This window comes from Haliotis rubra, unplaced genomic scaffold, assembly GCF_003918875.1.
Source record: "Haliotis rubra isolate DU_JTF1 unplaced genomic scaffold, ASM391887v1 Scf677, whole genome shotgun sequence".
In the NCBI taxonomy this organism is placed as follows: Eukaryota; Metazoa; Mollusca; class Gastropoda; order Lepetellida; family Haliotidae; genus Haliotis; species Haliotis rubra.
Window position 1 is genome coordinate 412,252 of NW_025767387.1, and position 20,793 is coordinate 433,044.

Consider the following 20,793-nt stretch of genomic DNA (forward strand, 5'->3'; position numbering starts at 1 on the left):
ACCCTAGCTGGATTTACATCATCCCTTCAGCTGTTAGACATTTACACACATCTAGCCATACTTTTCTGATTTAAATTTAGTGAGTGTTATATAAATATATAAAATATAAAAGAGCAATGAGAAAAGTTCATTACACTTTATAAAACATAATACAGTATAAAATATATTAGAGCCATGAGAAATGTTTATTCATTTTAAGAAATACATGAATCGAGGGGCTTTTGACAGGGATGCTCAGATTTGCGTGGGGCTTTTGTCCAGAGGGGCTTTTGGTCGAGGGGCTTTTGTACGAAGGGGCTGATAAGATGGTGATGCGACTGTTAACTTTCTGGCGCCTCACAGGCAGCTTGGGTCCATAAGGTCAAGAGCATGTCCGTGCGGCGTGGAGTTCAGAGACAACAGTTTAAGTGACCTTATGTTTATTACCTTACTTGACCTGACCTAAACATTCACAGGACCAAAAGCCGGATAGTAAACCATTGAATAAATGGAGTAAATAGAGTAGGAAATACATGCCATGACCGGATTTACGTATGTTTTCAGATATTTCCTAACTTCGGGCATATATTTCATATGGATCTATACCTTTGAAACATATGCTCATCGTACATTTTCGTATGCACAAGCACCTCGTTCATGTAAGCCCTGACCGGATTATCTGGGATTTCCAAACATGAATTGCAAAACAGATACCCCGGTAAATACATGATCATACAGTATATCCAATGCATTCCTTTGAATTTCAATGGGTGCTGAAATTTCCGATTTCTTTCTAAGTTTCCTCGAGTTGGAAACATGAGAATTTACTTAGGTGGGGAAACATATGTAAATTTTCAAATTTGCAAATATTTACATACCCTAGATACTTATGTATCATACCGGATGTCATGGGTATGTATATGAACGGTTCATACACCTTCATCTTACTTGTACTCAAGCAAGATGATCTTATGTTTCCATAATGTGAATTACTTGGTTCATGTAATTTCATTTTCACACATTTTAGTACGTTTGAAATCAACGTTCACATGGCCTCAATATTCTTATCACCAAAAGAGCCTGACAAAGAAAGCAGTATTACGCAAGCTCACACGCCTTATCAAGCAGCACTCGCTCTTGCTACCAGTATCAGTTACGCCTTGTCTGCGGTGTTGGCAAATCTTGTCAGGTGCATGTTTCGAGGGATAAAAATGTTCAGTGGTGAACAAAGGGCGATGCGTTGCCCCTTTGTCCTCGCAAGTGTCCCTAGCTGTCCCAATAGAATAGCACTTTGCCTCTCTTGGAGCACAGTCAAATATGCTACACGAACCAACTCGTAATTTCTTCAGTCTGTTCAGCTCGCGCATCACGACTGTAAAATATTTTGTGGCAGTACATATTCGGAATATTATTGCACTGCATGTGACCTTCCTTAATAGTCTCACAGTGCCTGAACAACGTTATTTCCCCATTCGCTCAGCCTTTGCTGAAAAAAACGCCTTACATAAACTTAAAGTTGTCCACATTTGTTTCACTAACGCAAAAGTATACGATAACAAACAATCCCATATCAAAATATATATATATTCTGTAAGACATGAAATGAAAAATTGTTTTTATCATGTAGCGATTGTGACCGGATAGCACAGGCGGGTGCGTTCTCTGAGTATATCATAGGCATCACAGCAAAAATAACTCGGTTTCCGCGATGCGGAAACCTGGTGGAAAGTGGACTGAAACTTAAGTTTCCACCTAGAATCCAGTGAGTTTCCGTTCTTTTTCGTTGAGTTTCCGCAATAACGGAAACTTACAATTACCCATTTTCTAAGGGTTTCCGCAAGGTTTCCGATACCCACACTCCAACGGGTTTCCGCAAGGTATCCGTTACCCACACTCCGACAAGTTTCCGTTGAGTTTCAGTTAACTTTGAATCCATCAGGTTTCCGCAAAGTTTCAGTTCTTAATAAGACTCCAAGGAGGTTTCCATGCCTTTTGTGAAATTCGTTTATATTGTCCTGTTTAAGTTGACGATCCATAACTCAGGTTGTGAGTAAATATCACGTAAGTAATTGTGATGTCGCATCGCTGTAAATTTCCCTGTCGGAGAAGTCATTCTCACATGATATATATTCCTTTGTTTGGAGAAGATCTATGGCTATTACGCCCCAGTGTTGCTAAACATCTTGTAGGCCTTTAGTCTGACACAGACGCAGGCCTCGCATGTTCAAGTTCAGATTTGACAGGGGCTGAAAATATCATTCCGACATGAACACGATATGTCAGTGTTTTCCTAAGTAAGTGGAGTGCTTTCTACAACATTGGAAATAACTGTATCGTTGTCCGTCTGATATTCCCGGGGCGGTGGGGTAGCTGAGTGGTTAAAGCATTGGCTCGTCACGCCGAAGACCCGGGTTCGAATCCCGTCATGGGTACATTGTGTGAAGCTCATTTCTGGTGTCCCCCCGCCGTGAGAGTGCTGAATATTGCTAAAAGCGGCGTAAAACCAAACTCACTCACTCACTCACTCTGATATCCCCCCGAACGGAAGCTCTACCCATTTAGGGTACAATGTGTAAGTTACAGAATTGTAGGGAATAGTCTTAAGACTTTTCTACTTTGACCAGGATTCTTCGAACTTGTAACAGTCGTTGGAGAAGATCAAAAGAGAAAAGGGTAGTGCGCGATGTATCTGACGGATGTATATGGAGAACGTTCGAAGAACTTTATAAATACAATAATAGAAATACCGGTTATGTTTTAATACCCTCAATCTGATAGCCAGAGGGATTATTGTGAAAGATCGCAGTATTTTTCATCATAAACGGGCCAAGATAAAAGTACATGTCATTCATCCCCACATTATATCCCTTTCATAGACACGGGACATCGTTGTTACAGGTAGGGCAAACACTTTCTTCTAAAGGTATCTGCTGGTTTCACGCTACATACATGTGTTCAGATTATCGCGAAAACTAGCGACGCAAGTTCTCCTCCATCACACTAGAGATCATATAATCTATCATATGACCTTTGATCACACATATAATTGTATAGATACCCAGTCTTTATTGATAGCGATGAAGCAACTTATCAAAATTTACAGCCGACAGTATCATCTGCATTACTCTCACAGGGTTGTCATGGTAACGATAATTTGGCATACTATTTATTGTGTTATTATTTAATCTGCGTTTAGAATTTAAATCGGTTTTGACGTGAGCATGTTAAGAAAAGAGGAGCTGTAAACGAAATGTATTGTGATCGAACCTATAGGCCTTTGTAAAAGCGAGTTTCAAGCCACCTACATAAATACTTGTTTTCATGATAAGTATCTGCTAATCCTTTGCACGATTCCGACCATATCATGGGCATGTGTTTGTGAATCATAATCAAATAGTGATGTTACAAGGAGTCCATGCCGCGTCAACAACACATGCAAACAGGGGCGTAGCTACCATTATAAAAATAACTCGAGCTTACACATGATCTTTGCTAAAAAAATAATTTTTCTTCTAATTCTTGCCAAAAATACCTATAAACACGTTCCATTTAAAAAGTGGAAATAACTCTATGAATCATACTGACTACAGTATTCTTTGATTAAAGCATTACCATGTACAGTAAACAGGTTATTCTTCACATCATAACTTTCAGTGATGATTGTTTTTCAATCGACATGTATGAGGATGTTTTGTATCAATGCAGCAGACATGTGTAAACTATGTCCAAACATATTTGTGGGGAAATCACATTTCAATTTCGACAATATTTTGAAGCTATTGAAATCATCAAACGTAAAACGATAACTCTTCAGGTCTCATAAAAAATGAAAGTTGGGCAAGCCCTCAATACCACCTATAATATAAATCATTGCAGCCCATAGGGCTTACACGAAAAAATGGCTTGCTACGCGCCTGGCAAACGCACGAGAATTGCAATGCGGGCCTCTAACCACTGATTCTCCGTGACCTGGAGACACATGTGACTGAGCGTATGTTGGGACGTCGTCTGTCATACATACCCTGAAGCAAATATATCCAAGCTCTCGCAAGTCTACAAAATGTGGCAAGTCTAGATTTCCACAGCTTCAGGAGAAAGTCTCAGGGTTCGTTTTCATTATATTATATATTTTTTTACTATGAACTTTTTTTCTGTAACATATGTTCATATCAGTGACTAGTTGTTAATCTAGTTCTGACGGGTAGAAGACAAAAGACAAAATGGATACTAGTGCTGTTACATGTTTTAATTATATATAAACATTCGTCCTTGTCTCGGGATGAATGTATATTTTCCACCAAATGTACATTCGTAGGATATCGAAATCTAGGTTAGGCTATTTGAATCATATTTACAATTGAAACACCCAAACAATGGTTTGTTGTCCAAACTTGTGGTTTTCCATATCTTGTCCCAGTCTGTATCACAGTCACAGAACGGTTTTTTTCTCCTTCCGTCTCTAGGAAAACTCACTCCTGGGTTCGGGTTATGGAGTGCCAAACCAAAGACCCACAGCTGGCGGGACCAACATCTCCAGTAACATTTACATCTGCCAACGCTTAATTCGAAAGTGGTGAGGCAATAAGCCAATGAGGCTAAGGGTTTGTGAAATGTCTATGATGCCTTATATGAAGTTTATCATCTAAGCAAGTCTAGCTATGTATGGCTTTAAGTCACTGCTTGAAGAAAGGCTCCTTTAGAATTATATTTGGTAAATACATGTATTAGTATTTCCATCATATCGGAAAATACATAGACCAACGCTTAGTGTCTGAATATATATAATTTTGATAGTAACAAACAAACCTATTTAAAATGAAAAAGAGCCCCAGGGAGACACGAGATTCAGTCCGGCCAGCAAGTAGATATGTTTTCTTTGTAACCCGACCCCCAAAGTGAGTTAGGTTTCTTGCAGATGTTAACAGACCCTGGACCTGAGGAGATCTAGACGTGCTTCATTTAAGGCTTTAGCATTGCAGAGAGGGCTTGGCAGTAGGGGAAATAATGTGGTTCAGGGACTGTGAGACAGACTAAGCTGTAAGGAAAATAATGTGGTTCTGGGGCTATGAGACAGACTAGAAAATGCATGGCAACCTACACTTCATTGTGACTATGATTAAGGCATCATTTTAAAACACAAGGGTTATTTCCTTTGCGTTAACTGACAGACTTTCGGTGTCAAATTATTTGGAACTCCGGCCAAAGGTGATGTTATGCTGTCTGGAAATATGGCCATTTTGCAATGCTTTGGTTGCACATAATGATAAGTGATTGTTGTACATATGATTTTTTGAAGGATAATCTCAGCTGACTAATACTTTGCACGTGTTTCCCCCCACTCTTTCCATACCCGTAAAAGTTAATTTTCCATATATATGTCTGTAAGAAAATACTGTAAAGTAATGGGATGGCTGAATTTGGCCACCTGAGGTAGTGACCACAACACTCTGGTTATACTGCATTGAGAGAGGACAGAACTTGGCAAGATACCAATAAATATGCTTGTCATTTAAACCTTTATATGATGTTTGTGGAATGTGATTTTATAATTCAAGATGCTTCCTGCACCTGTAGCCCCAATATGGATGTTGTTAGTCTGTGAATCTTCCAAATTACTTCGTCTCTTTTTTTTCAATTGAAATTAAGATCTTTGCCTTATATCAAAATAAGTAAGAGGTGACTAACGGGATCGGGTGGTCAGTTTCACTGACTTGGTTGACACATGTCATCGGTTCCCAATTGCGCAGATCGATGCTCATGCTGTTGATCACTGGATTGTCTGGTCCAGACTCGATTATTTACAGACCGCCGCCATATAGCTGGAATATTGCTGAGTGCGGCGTAAAACTAAACTCACTCACTTACTCACTATATCAAAATAATATATTTTCAGTCTTAACGTGCCTATGTCGCGCATCAAACACCAGTTTTTGACCTGCCAGGCGAACGCTTTAACAACGAGCGTACCCCATCATTCCTTGATACTGTTAAAGAATACACATTGGTACATTTATTATGCATTCAAGATTGAACTCAGTTTTGTCAACATATATCCTTAAGTTTTTATGTTAGTGACATGATCTGCACACTGATAATTTAAAAAGAAGAATATAAATAATGATTGTTTGCGATCTTTATCCAATTTAGTTTTCCATTTATCTAGTAATTTTCAGTTTCTATTTCCTGGAAATTCTGTACGAAGGTACTTTTAACAGTTCCACCCAATAACAGTAAAGCATACAGATAATAAATTGATAGAATAATAAGTACACAGTATATTCCATGAAATTGAATTAACATAATTATATAATGTATAACAAATTAGACAGCAAAAAAGCAAAAGCGAAAAAGAAAACGCATGAGCAACATAAATGCTGGCAGGTTGTAAGATTTCAATAATTATCGAAACTGCTTAGTAATGAGCTAATTGCAATCAATACAATTTTCTATAGTCTACCCAAGAGATGGACTGACTGACTGACTGAGTTTGGTTTTACGACGCCTTTAGCAATATTCCAGCAACATCACTGGGGAGAACACCAGAAATGGGCTTTACACATTGTACCCATGTGGGGAATCGAACCCGGGTCTTCGGCGTGACGAGCCAACGCTTTAACCACTAGGCTACCGCCCGCTGCCCCAGATGGAAACAAAATAGGTCTATTGTGAAAATTATGAGCTAACTGCAATCACTGCAATTTTCTATAGTCTTATCCAAGTGATGGAAAAAAAATATGTCTACAGTATATTCCGTCGGGTAACTGAAATTTGAGAAAACGTCCGTATGGGATAATACCTGTATTCCGAATCAAAAAGAGGTCATACCAAGTATGTGCATGTTCACTCATTTACAACAGTAATTTACCCCGGAAATCATTAATACATTTTAATCATCTTTTATGAAAGTATAGATAAGGAAATTTGTTCAGTTATGATCAGTCGGATAACTCATACAAGTGAGGACTAAAATTAGGGACCTACCGGTTCATGTCTGTGTGAACACATCTGTCTGTGTTTTATTGTAATTAGCAGTGTCTCCTTGTATAGCATATATAAGAAGTGTACCTAAGGTCAGTTATATAAAGTGTTATGTAATTTCCATTACAAAAAGTATAAACGATATTACCTACTGGTCAGAAGACTTATCAGTACCCCAACGCCGACCCACCGCCACCACCCCACCCTAGGCCTACTCCATGCCACACCCTCTCCCTCGCACACATACACACACACTCCCTAACATACATTTCGCTCTGGCCCATAGACCCGATATTTGAACCTTTTAAACAGACACCATGTGTATGTCAAGAAAGACATGCACGTTATTAGTGGTGCTCAGTCATGGGTATCACTTCACCATGTGTTTCTAATTATCTCGGTACATTATGGCGTGGTCGGACGCGCTTACGAACCCTATGTGACAGTTACATTACAGAACCATTGAAATACATGTTAAAGTAGTGCTAATCATGTAACACGAAACTTACCCATTTCCAACCATTTACGCATGTACTAAATATATGACAAATCTAACCCTGGTCATACGAGATTTCAAGGGTACTGAAATGCATGTCCTACAATCACAGCATTTACATATGTTACACTTGTTAGGAATAGCATGAAAACAATGGCCAGATTTACACACCTGTGAAATACATGTAGATGCAGAGTTGAATGTTGGTTTATTTTAACACCCCTTTAAACGTGTGTAAATCTGACGTCCAGATGATACGTAGATTTCAAACGTTGTTCATATGGCCGCCGGATGAAACGAGTATTTCCTGACGTTAGTAAATTTGGATAATACAGTCATTTTGTGTGGTGATTGTATCTGCCAAAGTCAAATTTTCAGTGTGTATCTCAAAGAAGAGATGAGATCACATCAGGTGTGCGTCCCTTTCAATGTAACGACTGATAACATCAGGTGTGCGTCCCTTTCAATGTAATGAACATCAATGATGGGGAAGTAGTGCTTCCGAAAAGTTTTAATGAAAGACAAAAAATAACACATTATTGATGACTGGTGGAATTTCCCTTTTTCATTGGTACCATCTTTTCGTATTTATTTCTGTATTTGCACATTTGATTTGCGGTTGCGCGTTTTTTTTTGTATTATCCCTATTTGCTGGGGATTCTAAACAAATCAAAAAGTCGACTCTTCCTTTGGTAGATATATCTGATGATTAGTTAAAATGAGTTGACAAAATTTTCAGCTACAAAATCAATCGTCAAGCAAGACATGCTTGGCCGTGTATCTTTCGTCACAAAGGATGCAAATCAGCCATCAGACAATTCTGCCACTAGAAACCTGTTAACACCACTCAGTGGAATATACTTGTACAATAGAGTAGAATGCTTCTACGAAGACGTAAATGACCTTTACTAAATTATGTTCCAGAGATGTTCATAAATGATATCACAGGCATGAATAAACTATGTTCACTTCGAACCGTTTTATGTTTAATGCAGCTTCATCGCCATTGAGTGATATGAACCGAATGAATGAGAGATGCATACGCTGACGTTGCAAAACAGACAAAAAACACTCCGACCGTATTCTGGGTCATGTTGACCTGATCAGTTTGACTTGATCATGATAACATGGAAAATTTACAAGCAACATTAATTGGAACGAAGAGAAGTGATCAGAAGTAGTGTAATCAATTAAAAGACAAGACAGACCATCGTCTCCTAGTAGTGTAATAACAACTATACAGTATATGTTATCTGTGTGTTGGTAATGCTGTCACGGACATCACATCTTGGTTGTGATTGGAATTGTTGTCATTAACAGTGTGTCGTGATCCTATCATTGAATTAAATTTTAGTTTTTAAGCATATTTAATTAGAGGTGATGCACAAAACAGATTCAGGTACAGGCCAAACATTAATGTTGGCGTGACAGTGCGAAATTCTGCATGTGCTATCACATGGGAAAGTGCTTTGATGGGTGCTACTATGACAGCGTGTTTAGATATCAGTGGTGTTTTGACATGGATCTGTGCTCTGTTAGACTTTAGCTTTTACAGCATATTTAAGTACAACTGATACAAAAAACATCCAACTGACCTCTGATGTGTCTTAATCTTTTTCAACATTTGTTATTACAGGTGGTACAATAGCCTGCACCTCTGCCTGTCTGGTTTTAGTTTTTAGAACATATACTACCCATCAAAAGTGTAGACTGACTTAAAACACTCACTATATGTTATACATATATATATATATATATATATATATATATACGGTTACATCCAAGATGAATTTCTCCAGTAACTTAGGGGAACCAGCTGCAAACCTTATGCAGATGGATTGCACGAGGATCACGCAGCAATTTTCTGAAAAGCATGAGCAAATATTGTGCATGTGAACAGCGGCGTTCTGGTGTAAAGTTTTGTTCAGAATTTCATGATTTATTGAACTCATGATAATAATCTTTTCAACGTCATGAATTTGTTTTACAATACGCCAGTTCATGTGTAAACAGTACCTTTTAACATTATGGAATATTTAGCAAAATCTAGTTTAGAACATTTGACCGAAGTAAGTGGCTATATTTACACTAGTGTTATTACAGCTGATTTGATAACATGCGTGTGTGCACTGTCGGGTTTGTGTATTACAGTATTGACCATGTACGACACGCACATAGCATTTGGCATCTGTTTATTCTTACAGGGTACAGTTTCTGTTCATAAGAAAACCGCTGAGACTGTCTGTTAGTCGTCGAGAATCGGACTGCTGAGTCTCAGAAAGACGCTTGTTCCTGGACATGGTGTATAGCTCCAGGAGGCGAGGCCGACATACTCCCCTCCACATACTAGGGGGGCTCCACTGTCACCCTGAAAATACGCGGTCAGATCATAGTGGAGTGTCCTGTATTTGACATGCTTTCACTTCAAAATTCAACCGTAGGTGTACGTGACTTAGGCTTACAAACAATTTGTTGGGCAAGCAAATTAATACACGTTATGTGATTAAAAGTTGCCAAATCTAAAAGTAAGAACTCTCAATAAAAATGGAAAAATCAACTTCCCCGTCCACACGCCAAGTGCAGTTACAACCACCGCACGACCTTAGTTCTGTCAGGGTTGTGTAATTCCTGATGTGTTTAACTCTGTGCTTTCTAAATCTGTGTCATTTACCCGTCAACATCTACTGCATTTCCTCCGGTTGGGTATGAGTTGAGTTGAGTTGAGTTCGGTTTTGCGTCACATCGGCATTATTCCAGTCATATAGTGACGAGAACAAGTTTGCATTAATAAACATTGTAAGTACATACTCGGAATGAGTTGTATTTCCAAAAACATTTATTCATTACATTGTCATTTAAAAGCAGAAAAAGTAATAGCACTAAATTTAAAGGCAGGCAATTTGTTAGTCACATTACACAGTTACAAATTTATGATAGTCACATTTCACAGTTACAATTTATGATAGTCACATTTCACAATTACAATTTATGATACAGATCAACTTCCCTCAGGTAGTTCACTATCAGATGAGCGCTCACGCGGGAGAACAGATCTTTCAGATTTGTTGCATCATAATGTGAGTCCCTTGCAGACGATAAGTCCACGCAGTCAAGCAGAATATGCTTGATGGTGAAAACATCATCTCAAGAGACACACATGGGAGGTCCATCCCCATCCGTTTTCAGCAGATAGTCATGAGTTAACCGACTGTGGCCAATACGACATCGTCGTAAAATTACCTCATCTCGTCTTGAGTGACAACCCAAGTAGGTATAACCAATTGTTGGTTTCAATTCATACAGTTTATTTCTTCCTACTTGAGTGTCCCATCGTTTTTGCATGAGGTCCCGAGTATAGCTTTTGATAGTGGGTTTAAAATCACTGTACGGTTGGGTATGAACGTGAGTCAAACTGCTCACGTCACACCTGGATACGATATATGTGGTGTTTGGGTACTATGTGCACTGTGTGTGTGATTTCAAATCACAATCAAATCTTTTTTTCAAAATCTTTACGGCACTGTTTTTCTGGGAAATGATCCCATAGCACCGAATGTGTACTTAATTTGTAGATATGTTAGTGTGTGAAGCCTCTCGACTGAATGCTTACTGCTGTGATGGAGTGACCGTCGATACAGATCTCTTCCGTCTCAGTGATCATTGCGCCAGATCCAGACAGTCGCTGTATACACTCTGCCGTGCTGATGACAGTGACGCTTTTCTCCATCAACACTGGAAACAAAAACGTTATATAATATCTAATAATGATGGACAATGTAGTTTTTGAACATGTACGCTATATACACATATGGGAGATAACTCCAGCAGCCTTATGTGACGGTAGCTGCAAACCGATTTCAGTTGCGCAGCTTGGGGACCCTTGCATGTGACCTCTACTTCCGTAGTAAACACTTAACGTTGGAAGTCATGGCGCTGTGTGTTATGTTCAGCTACGGTGTTAGAAGTGTATTGGATTCAAATCCACAACTGACATGTTATTGAGTGTTTGTGGTTTTGCACTCGAAACGAATTCTATTCTTGTGCTCTGTTGGTGAGGTGCATGGTATGAGTGCTTAACTTCCTGGAAAACAATATTCAGGTTGATGCTTCTTTTAGAATTGTATATACGCCCACATGTACGTCATTCAAAGAATATTCTAATATTATATTCCTTTACCGTTTGTAATCTCATTATATTTGTATATTTTAGATATATGGCTAACATTGCCTACAACAGCTGACGGGATGGTACAGGTCCTGCTAGGGAACCGTGCAAGAAGCAGAAGTATTGTAAGTCCCCTTGTATAGAGGCCTAACTTTGTTTCCTGTCGACCTCTTGCCCCTGTGATAGTTTATTTTTTTATATGCTCACAAACTAGTTGAAATATGTGATAATCTAGTTGTTATGCTGTCCTTCGTAGGCAGCTTTTTATAAAGTAAGATTTATTCTTAATTTATGAATTTCTGGCGTCACCATATGGCTGAAATTTTGACAGTTTAGAAAATGCGTACCGCTGCCTTCTCCGAAGCCCACGATGATGCATTGTTGGCCAGTTAGGTTCAATGCGGTTAAGTTAGATAGGATGATGTCCTGCGCGCCATGAGCGGTGATGTTGCTGTTGAGCACTGTTAACTCCGTGTAGTCAAGCCTGTAACCTGGGCCATTCTGGGTGAAAGATCCAATCTGTGAACACATTTCAATATTGTTAATCACATATTATAAAACGTGTATCAAACGATAGATACATTACACAGTTTACAGCGTTCAATGTACCAGCGAGGTATAGAGCACCCTCTCGTACAGCTGTAGATATGTTTAAAGAAGAACATGTCTGTGTCATCTGATAAGAGGCTAGCACATTTTAGTGAGTGTTTTGTCAGTTTTGACAAGGCAAAGAGGCCAATGATAGAGACGTCTGTTCTTGTACAAATTGCAAAAAGGTGCTAAACGAAGAAGAGACGTATATTTACCACATAGATTGATGATATCGATGTTATCTGCGCCGGTGGCGAGAGATCCGTCAGATCTACAGTATCGAATACAACCCTGAAGGTACTGGCGTCACTACATCAAGAAAAAGAAGTCACATTACAACGACAAAACCCTTTACAGATCGTACGACATTTCAGCTAATGGAAGAGTCAATGCCTCCATTCTGTCTATATAGATGTGTTTATTATCACTATTAAAAAGTGCTGATCACACTGATTGAGTCAACTGTGTCCTTGAAAGAAGGAAGAACACGGGAACTCATGGTGAGTCAAAAGACAGACTCGCATGGTAAATAATTCCTGTGAAAAACCAAACCGTTTACAATAAGAATCAGGCATGTCAGAATTCTAGTATTCTCCCGCCAAAATGTAAACAGATCAAGAAAAGGATCCATGAAAGTGCCAGCCAAATCGTAACTGGAAAGAGAGAGTTTCTACAATTCCCGCCTTAACAACAACAGACACAAAGTCAGTCTTCAAATTCACTAAATGTAGATGCTCATTGGAAAACCACATGCACACTACACAAATATCTAAGGATTGGCTAATGATTCCGTAGAACGTGGCAATAATGATTCGGTGAGTTGCCACAATATCTGCTTTACATGTATAACATTTTGTCACCTTCCATTCGTGCAGACTCTTGCACACAATACCTGCACATACAGTAATGATTCGGTACGTTGCCACAATATCTGCTTTGCATATGGACCATTTTGTCACTTTCCATTCGTGCAGGCCCTTGCACACTATATCTGCATATACAATAATGATTCGTTTAGTTGTCACAATATCTGCTTTACATGTATAACATTTTGTCACCTTCCATTCGTGCAGACTCTTGAACACAATACCTGCATATACAGTAATGATTCGGTGAGTTGCCACAGTATCTGCTTTGCATATGGACCATTTTGTCACTTTCCATTCGTGCAGACCCTTGCACACTATATCTGCATATACAATAATGATTCGTTTAGTTGCCACAATATCTGCTTTACATGTATAACATTTTGTCACCTTCCATTCGTGCAGACTCTTGCACACAATACCTGCATATACAGTAATGATTCGGTGAGTTGCCACAGTATCTGCTTTGCATATGGACCATTTTGTCACTTTCCATTCGTGCAGACTCTTGCACACAATATCTGCATATACAATAATGATTCGTTTAGTTGCCACAATATCTGCTTTACATGTATAACATTTTGTCACCTTCCATTCGTGCAGACTCTTGCACACAATACCTGCATGTACAGTAATGATTCGGTGAGTTGCCACAATATCTGCTTTGCATATGGACCATTTTGTCACTTTCCATTCGTGCAGACTCTTGCACACAATATCTGCATATACAATAATGATTCGTTTAGTTGCCGCAATATCTGCTTTGCATATGGACCATTTTGTCACCTTCCATTTGTGCAGACTCTTGCACACAATATCTGCATATACAGTAATGATTCGTTTAGTTGTCACAATATCTGCTTTGCATATGCACAATTTTTGTCACTTTCCATTCGTTCAGACTCTTGCACACAATACCTGCATATACAGTATTGATTCGGTGAGTTGCCACAATATCTGCTTTGCATATGGACCATTTTGTCACTTTCCATTCGTGCAGAATCTTGCACACAATATCTGCATATACAATAATGATTCGTTTAGTTGCCGCAATATCTGCTTTGCATATGGACCATTTTGTCACCTTCCATTCGTGCAGTGTCCTGCAGACACAAACAAGGACGAGGCTCTTCTGGTAACACCACATATGTGTGTCCACGCGCCGTCAAGGAACTGCTGCAGGCTTCCAACATACGCATAATTCCCCGACACAACATTGGAACCTCCTATGACTCGCTTCTCAATCTCTGTGGTGGCATATGTTGCTGAAAGGTGCAAGGTCATCATGAGTTGTGAAGGCTTCGTGGAATGTGCACGTTCATCAGTGGATGTTTCCATGTTTACGTTGTGACTTCATCATCGTCAGTGAGTGAGTTAAACATCAGCACTATATCAGCCATGTCGTGACTACGAAAGCTACATATTAATACAAGCTGTCTTGAATGCCTGTCAATAAAAAAACTAACTACAATAACAAAGATTTAGATCTAAAACTACCAAGTAACCATAAAATGATATTCACTAAACAACACGATTAATTTAGAATAAAAATGAACACACTAAAAACAAAGACAGAATACCCGACCAGTTTACATAGCCTTCGTATTTTTTCTAATGAAACATTGCTAGGTCACAATTTATATATCAGGCAATTCTCTTCAGTAAGGGCACATGGAAACAATTCATTAGGGAACTGAACTTTGGTATGCATGATTATTTTCAGCAACCACTAGGAAAATTCTTGGATTTTCTAAAGAAGAAGAAAATGAAATCAGTTCCAGTTAAAGTTCAAATTCGAATTTGTGATTTTTGAACTGTTTGCCATCTACCTATTCCAATTGGTAATCTGTGGTTTGAGGTTCTTATGCTCACTATAAATTTGTCTGAATTACATTGTAGCTGTAACAAGTATTCGTCAGTTTGTTTCTAAACATAACATAATATTACCCTTTTGACGATTCCTTTCCTATTTCGTTCCATTTTGGACTGAAATTCAAGAAATATTTGGAATGTGCTATCAAAAATGTATTACCTGACAAGACAGCTAGGAGAACAAGTATCAAACACGCCATTCTTCTGTTGTGTGGGGGACGCTGAACAGTCAAGTGATTTAAACAATTGTTGTTATTGATTCCGACTATACTGGACCTATGGGCTCACGAGCACCTGTCCCAGGGTACGTGTAGCAGAGGTCAGACATGTGATCCAGGTGTTAACACTATTTCAATCAGTCCTTGCTGATTAAATTATGTATCATTACCTACAGATCGCATGTTGATAAGAAAAATTCATTATTCCGTGCTGGATTATGTCTGTATACACATTATAAAAGTCAATTAAAAGCGAAATTTTCGAGTGAGTGAGTTAATGTTTATCGTCATATCAGCAATATTTCAGCCATATCGTGACGAGGACAAGTAATTATCATATCAAATATCATTTAAATTAGAATTTAAAAGCCTGCTAAACTACTAGTGTGTTACGGAGATTAGAGTGAAACTAACATGCTATCATAAAACGATATTAATATAGAGAACAATACAATATATATATCGGCTTTGGATCGTGAACAACTGAAGGTAGATCACCACATTAAGGACCATGGGGTCTTACAGCACATTTACGACCTGGATGCTCCCCAGCTGGACTTAACATCCAACCTTGTGGTTTGGCCGATTAGTTAGCAAATTAACCATACATTAAAGGAAGAAATATTCTGCTATTAAAATTCGGAGTATGAAAAACACTTTGGCAAGATTACAGAATACCGGATACCTATCCACCATTTTTATTTTGTTTGCGGAGTACCCCCCTTTATTTAAAAGCCTTACCTACCTTACCTTACCAATAAAAAAACACTTACCATCAGAGTGTTCCCACACTTTAGAGTTCCTTTTCCCAGCATGCATTTGAATAAAATTTCAACACACGACTACTTTTTACTCTGTTTACGTCAGTGAACGCTGTTAAAATCCCCAGTTTAGGTTTCCTAAACCGGAAGTAAGTCGAGGAATTCGATTTTAACCTTATTTTTTACCTTAAATTCGTAGTTTTATTGGATCGCTCGCGAGGTCGCGCTCTCTGTTTCTTCTGTATATAGGAGCCTAACGCGCACAATATAATGTATATAATTAGGTATCCGGTATTCTGTAAGTGTACCTAATCTTAGATGAGTGCAGTGACCACATCTTTGGGGGTCGTAGGGAAGCCTAGTGGTTAAGTTCGTTTTTCAAGCCGAAATCCCAGTTCCGATTCCCTTATAATGCGTGAAGCCCTTTCCTGGTGTCATTCGCCGTGATATTACTAGAATACTGCCAGTGAACAATACTAAACTGTCCGTAGGCCGATGGAGAGGATTTCAGCTTAGATAATCTGAAACTGATTCACAGACACACCTTTTCAAAACAGCCATACTCTATCAATCAAGTATTCAGTTAGCATCCTATCTGGCTGTTTACGTGAATTCTAAATGTGTATTGGCTTCATGACTTGTGACAGTTGCTGTTCCCGCTCTCTACCTGGTCCCATCCTATTATGTGCTGTAAATTACATGTTGCTATTGTTAATTTACTGCTTGCCACGCATGTCGGTTGCCCCCCTCCCGCTCAGTAGCATAATTGTATAATGGATGACAAATCAGACAGGGCAAAATCAAAATTGAAAAGGTTTCATCACTATAAATGCTATCAGGTCGCAAACTTTGAATTTACTGGATTTCTTTCTGTGTTCATTTGCGGTGTAGCAATAACACACACAATGCTCTATCAAGGAAAGTTTGGAGAGAAAATGAATTAAAGTGGATCTTGTCCTTGACAGTATAGAGGTTAACACAAGGAGACGTTTGACAATTTGTTTTGATAGAATAATATTGACTTAAGATGTTGTAAAGCGTCTAATATGTACGAAGCTATTCATACATGTGCATGGGCTGTCATTCTTGATTTGGCGGTTTTCAAGAAGGCAGACAAAATTACGTAGACCATTAATTCTGTAAATCATCTGGCAACCCGCAGTTGGTAGTGTTTGTTTCCAGCCGTTGTTTTAATTTGTAAATGAAAACCGTACTGATGCCAATTCCACGCCATACACCAATCATCTCTCAAGAGCGATTGCTGTACAAACAACTATAGTCATAAGGAAGTGCAAGTGGTGATGCACTATTAAAACATTCATTATTATCAGATCAACATTGATTGACTCCGATTTATCTCCCATTTATTGTCAATCGTAAATTAAAAAGTTAATTTTTTAAAGAGTACATTATACTATTTCATTATATCGTCTCTTACATAAGAACCAAATATATGGTTAATAGGCAACTAGTGTAGGAGTCTGCGTGTTACATAGCAGTGACTCAAGTTAAGACACCTGTTGGTTGTCTTCGTGTAAACTATATTGAAATAAATATAATCTATGAATAAGAACCAAACACGTCAACAATATCTATTCGAACTTTTATTGATATTATAAGCGAGCAATCAGCCGTAGCGTGCGGCCGTGCTGTGCAAGCTCTGGCAGCTTGCCTCATAACGATTATGAATCTCGTAGTGCAATTTTGTTTATCTACAGTGTGCTTTACAAATATATTTGAACTGTTCAAATCCCATGGACTTATATCGAGATATATATTGCATTATTTGGAATATCCCCCGATTGGACTTCTACAACATCATCGAGAAGGTAAAATCTTGTTATAATTTACCTAGTATGTACTGATTCACGCTATGGCTGACTCCCCTACGCACCACACACAGAAACCCAAAAGTATTGACTATGACATACTGTATGAATTAGATGATGTATTTGGTGGAACTGACAAGATCTCTTGCGAAAATGAGCTTATGCAGAAGTATGTGAATGGTGAAAATGAACTTAACAACATTAGATTCACTTTGTACGATATTGCGAAACATGACAATGCTGATTCTACCATGGCTACGTGAAATGCTAGAATTTGATTGGTCAAGCCATAAAATCAGACGGTATCAATTTGGATTGAAAATGCGTCTGATTTCACGGCGCTTCACTGCGCACGTATACAATACTGCCGCACTACTTCAGCTTGACCACCAACATGACTAATATCAACACAACAGACGTGACTGAAATGCAGATGAAACATTTATTAAAACTCAAAAAATACAATTATACGATTTCTCCTCCACAATTATTAGGGGACCTCACTATCATAATTAATACCTTCTTCTATTATAAAAATATTCAAACTCAATTACAATACACAGCCCCAAACATAAACAAACAATATCTAACATATAAATCAGAAAACCTTGTAAAAATATATCCCTATCTATCCCTATTTGTGCGGCAAAACGTTCGTAAACATTTACCTACCTGGTAATTGGTATATTTGTTGCCGTTTAGAATGGGAAATTCGCAAGACAATGGTCAGGCGAAACACAAAATTTGCCACTCATACTCCATCATGTCCCGTTGCATCGTTCAAAATGTCAAAAGCTGAACCATGGAAATTCAGTTCTCTGCCACCTTCCCCGAAGGCTGTCACTGCTATGTTCGTACACTTTGAAAAGCTTGGCCACAATCCAGTCCCAAATGATGAGAACAATGTTCCAAGGAATCCCAAGTTAGTCACATGTACACAAAGCTGCACTGTCACTCTTCCTCGCATGCCGGGGTGGAGGCACGTACGTGAAATCATGATCGACACTGGCCGGTCATAAAAATCAACAGTCTTTGATGAGTTACAGGTTATAGGTCGATCAGAAAAGGATCTATTCTTCGATTCTGCAGGGTTCAGGTTCGACAGTCAGTCAAGTATTTTCCACTGTCACTTCGAATTTCAACCTTTCGCAAAATGTAAACACTGGCTCGTCCGCCATTTCAAACTGTTGCGTAACTGTCTACTTCCAAGAAAATAAGTAGGTCAGACGATTCCATTATACTGTGGCCAGGGGGGTACAGTAATACGGCACACAAAACAATAGGCTGGTTTCTGTCTTGTGGAGTTATGATTATAAAAACCAAGCTCTTAGGTGTTACAGTATTGCATTGAATAAACAGTAGTTTGTTTTCTTTGGACAGAATATTTTTTATGTTGCAATGTTAAAAAAAATACGAACGGAACCTACCACACCTTTATCAGACGAGTTCAATTCGCCTCTCATCCCATGCCAGATTACGCAGGACGAGGAAGTTCGATGTTAAATCGGTCATGGTAGAATGGAGATAAACATACTGTGTTTGGAAATTAGATGAATGTTAGACCGAATTGATAGTCTCTAAATTTTATTTGAAGCCGAACGCGTAGCAGCTTCAAATAAAATTTAGAGACTATCAATTCGGTCTAACATTCATCTAATTTCCAAACACAGTACGTTTATCTCCGGAACCCTTTATCAGCTGTTCGAGTATTAGAACGAGTCTCTATGGTTCCAACTCTCCCTGAGACAATATGATATGTTAGAAGTACCCCAAAGATATTTCAGCAAAAAGGTACAAGGCTTACCTAAGCATACCCCTTCTCATATCGCCCCGGACAGCCTACACCTTTCCACAATACAATCTTACATTGGGCGTCAATCATTCCTATTCACGGGCAAACTCTGCAGGGTGAGTAGTAAATACTACTTCAAACGTGTCTTCATTGGTCGATTTGGTATAAATGTGACCTTAACAACGATAATCGATGCTTCTGCTCACCCGCATTCAACATATTCAGACTTATACAAAAATACAGTCTTGAAACGGAGGTCAGGGACTACTTCCATGTTTGTAACCCTCTCAGCAAGCCTCAGTGGAATCAGCTGGTCACAGGTAGAGTTAAAAGCCTCGACATATCTACTCGAATGCACGGAATAGCAAGCAGATTAGATCTGTCCAGATACATGACTGTACGACATGAGAATACTAATATATTGAGAGATACGATTGTGAAGAGTGTTAAAGACTATGTGGAGAAGGCAAATCTTGACCAGAAGTGAGTGAGTGAGTGAGTTATTATTTAACGTCACATCGGCAATATTTCAGCCATATCGTGACGAGAACATTTGATATTGAAAAAAGAATATATATATATAGACATTATAAAAACCTGCCGACAAAGGACAGTAAAGCAACTAGAGTATCACAGATATATATGTAAAACTAGTAATTGAATCTAAAACATAGTAACTATAGGGGACAACACAATATATAAATGGGCTATAGATCGCCAACAACTGAAGGTAGATCACCATACTAGGGACCATGGGGACTTACATTACTTTTGCTACCTGCATGGACCCTAGCTGGATTTATATCATCCCCTCAGCCGTTAACAATTAAGACATATCTAGCCATACATTAAAATTACAAATATTCTACGATTAAAAAAACGGAAAGTTGAAATTTACTTTGAATGTTTTGGGACTTACGTACCCTCTCAGGAGGACAATAATTTTACAGTACTTTAACCCCCCTCGAGGATACAGCCACTAACAATCTATGTTACTAATTCAGACTTCCAATCATAAAATATTTAGCTATTTACAAATCTGTTAACAAAGTTAATTCTTTTAAAAGGCAATAATTAAATGATGACTTATATTAGTAAAAAGATCCTTCATAGTTTTGGATTTGAAATAGATATCCCTTGTGATGGAGTACTCAACACAGTCAAGCAAGACATGCTTGACCGTGATTCGTTCATCACAAGGGATACAAAACGGAGGATCCTCACCTTTTAATAGGTACTCATGCGT

General features: G+C 38.6%; 1 protein-coding gene across 1 annotated transcript; it reads right to left on the reverse strand.

The window, feature by feature from the left end:
- Positions 1 to 9,698: 9,698 nt before the first annotated feature.
- On the reverse strand, positions 9,699 to 15,147 carry LOC124257857 (chymotrypsin-like serine proteinase). Its single transcript, XM_046692002.1, has 6 exons — positions 15,108 to 15,147; positions 14,160 to 14,340; positions 12,425 to 12,518; positions 11,966 to 12,137; positions 11,064 to 11,185; positions 9,699 to 9,821 (listed from the first exon to the last, which is right to left on the reverse strand). The coding sequence occupies exons 1-6, from the start codon at positions 15,145 to 15,147 to the stop codon at positions 9,699 to 9,701; spliced, it is 732 nt and encodes a 243-aa protein (XP_046547958.1).
- Between the last annotated feature and the right edge of the window lie 5,646 nt (positions 15,148 to 20,793).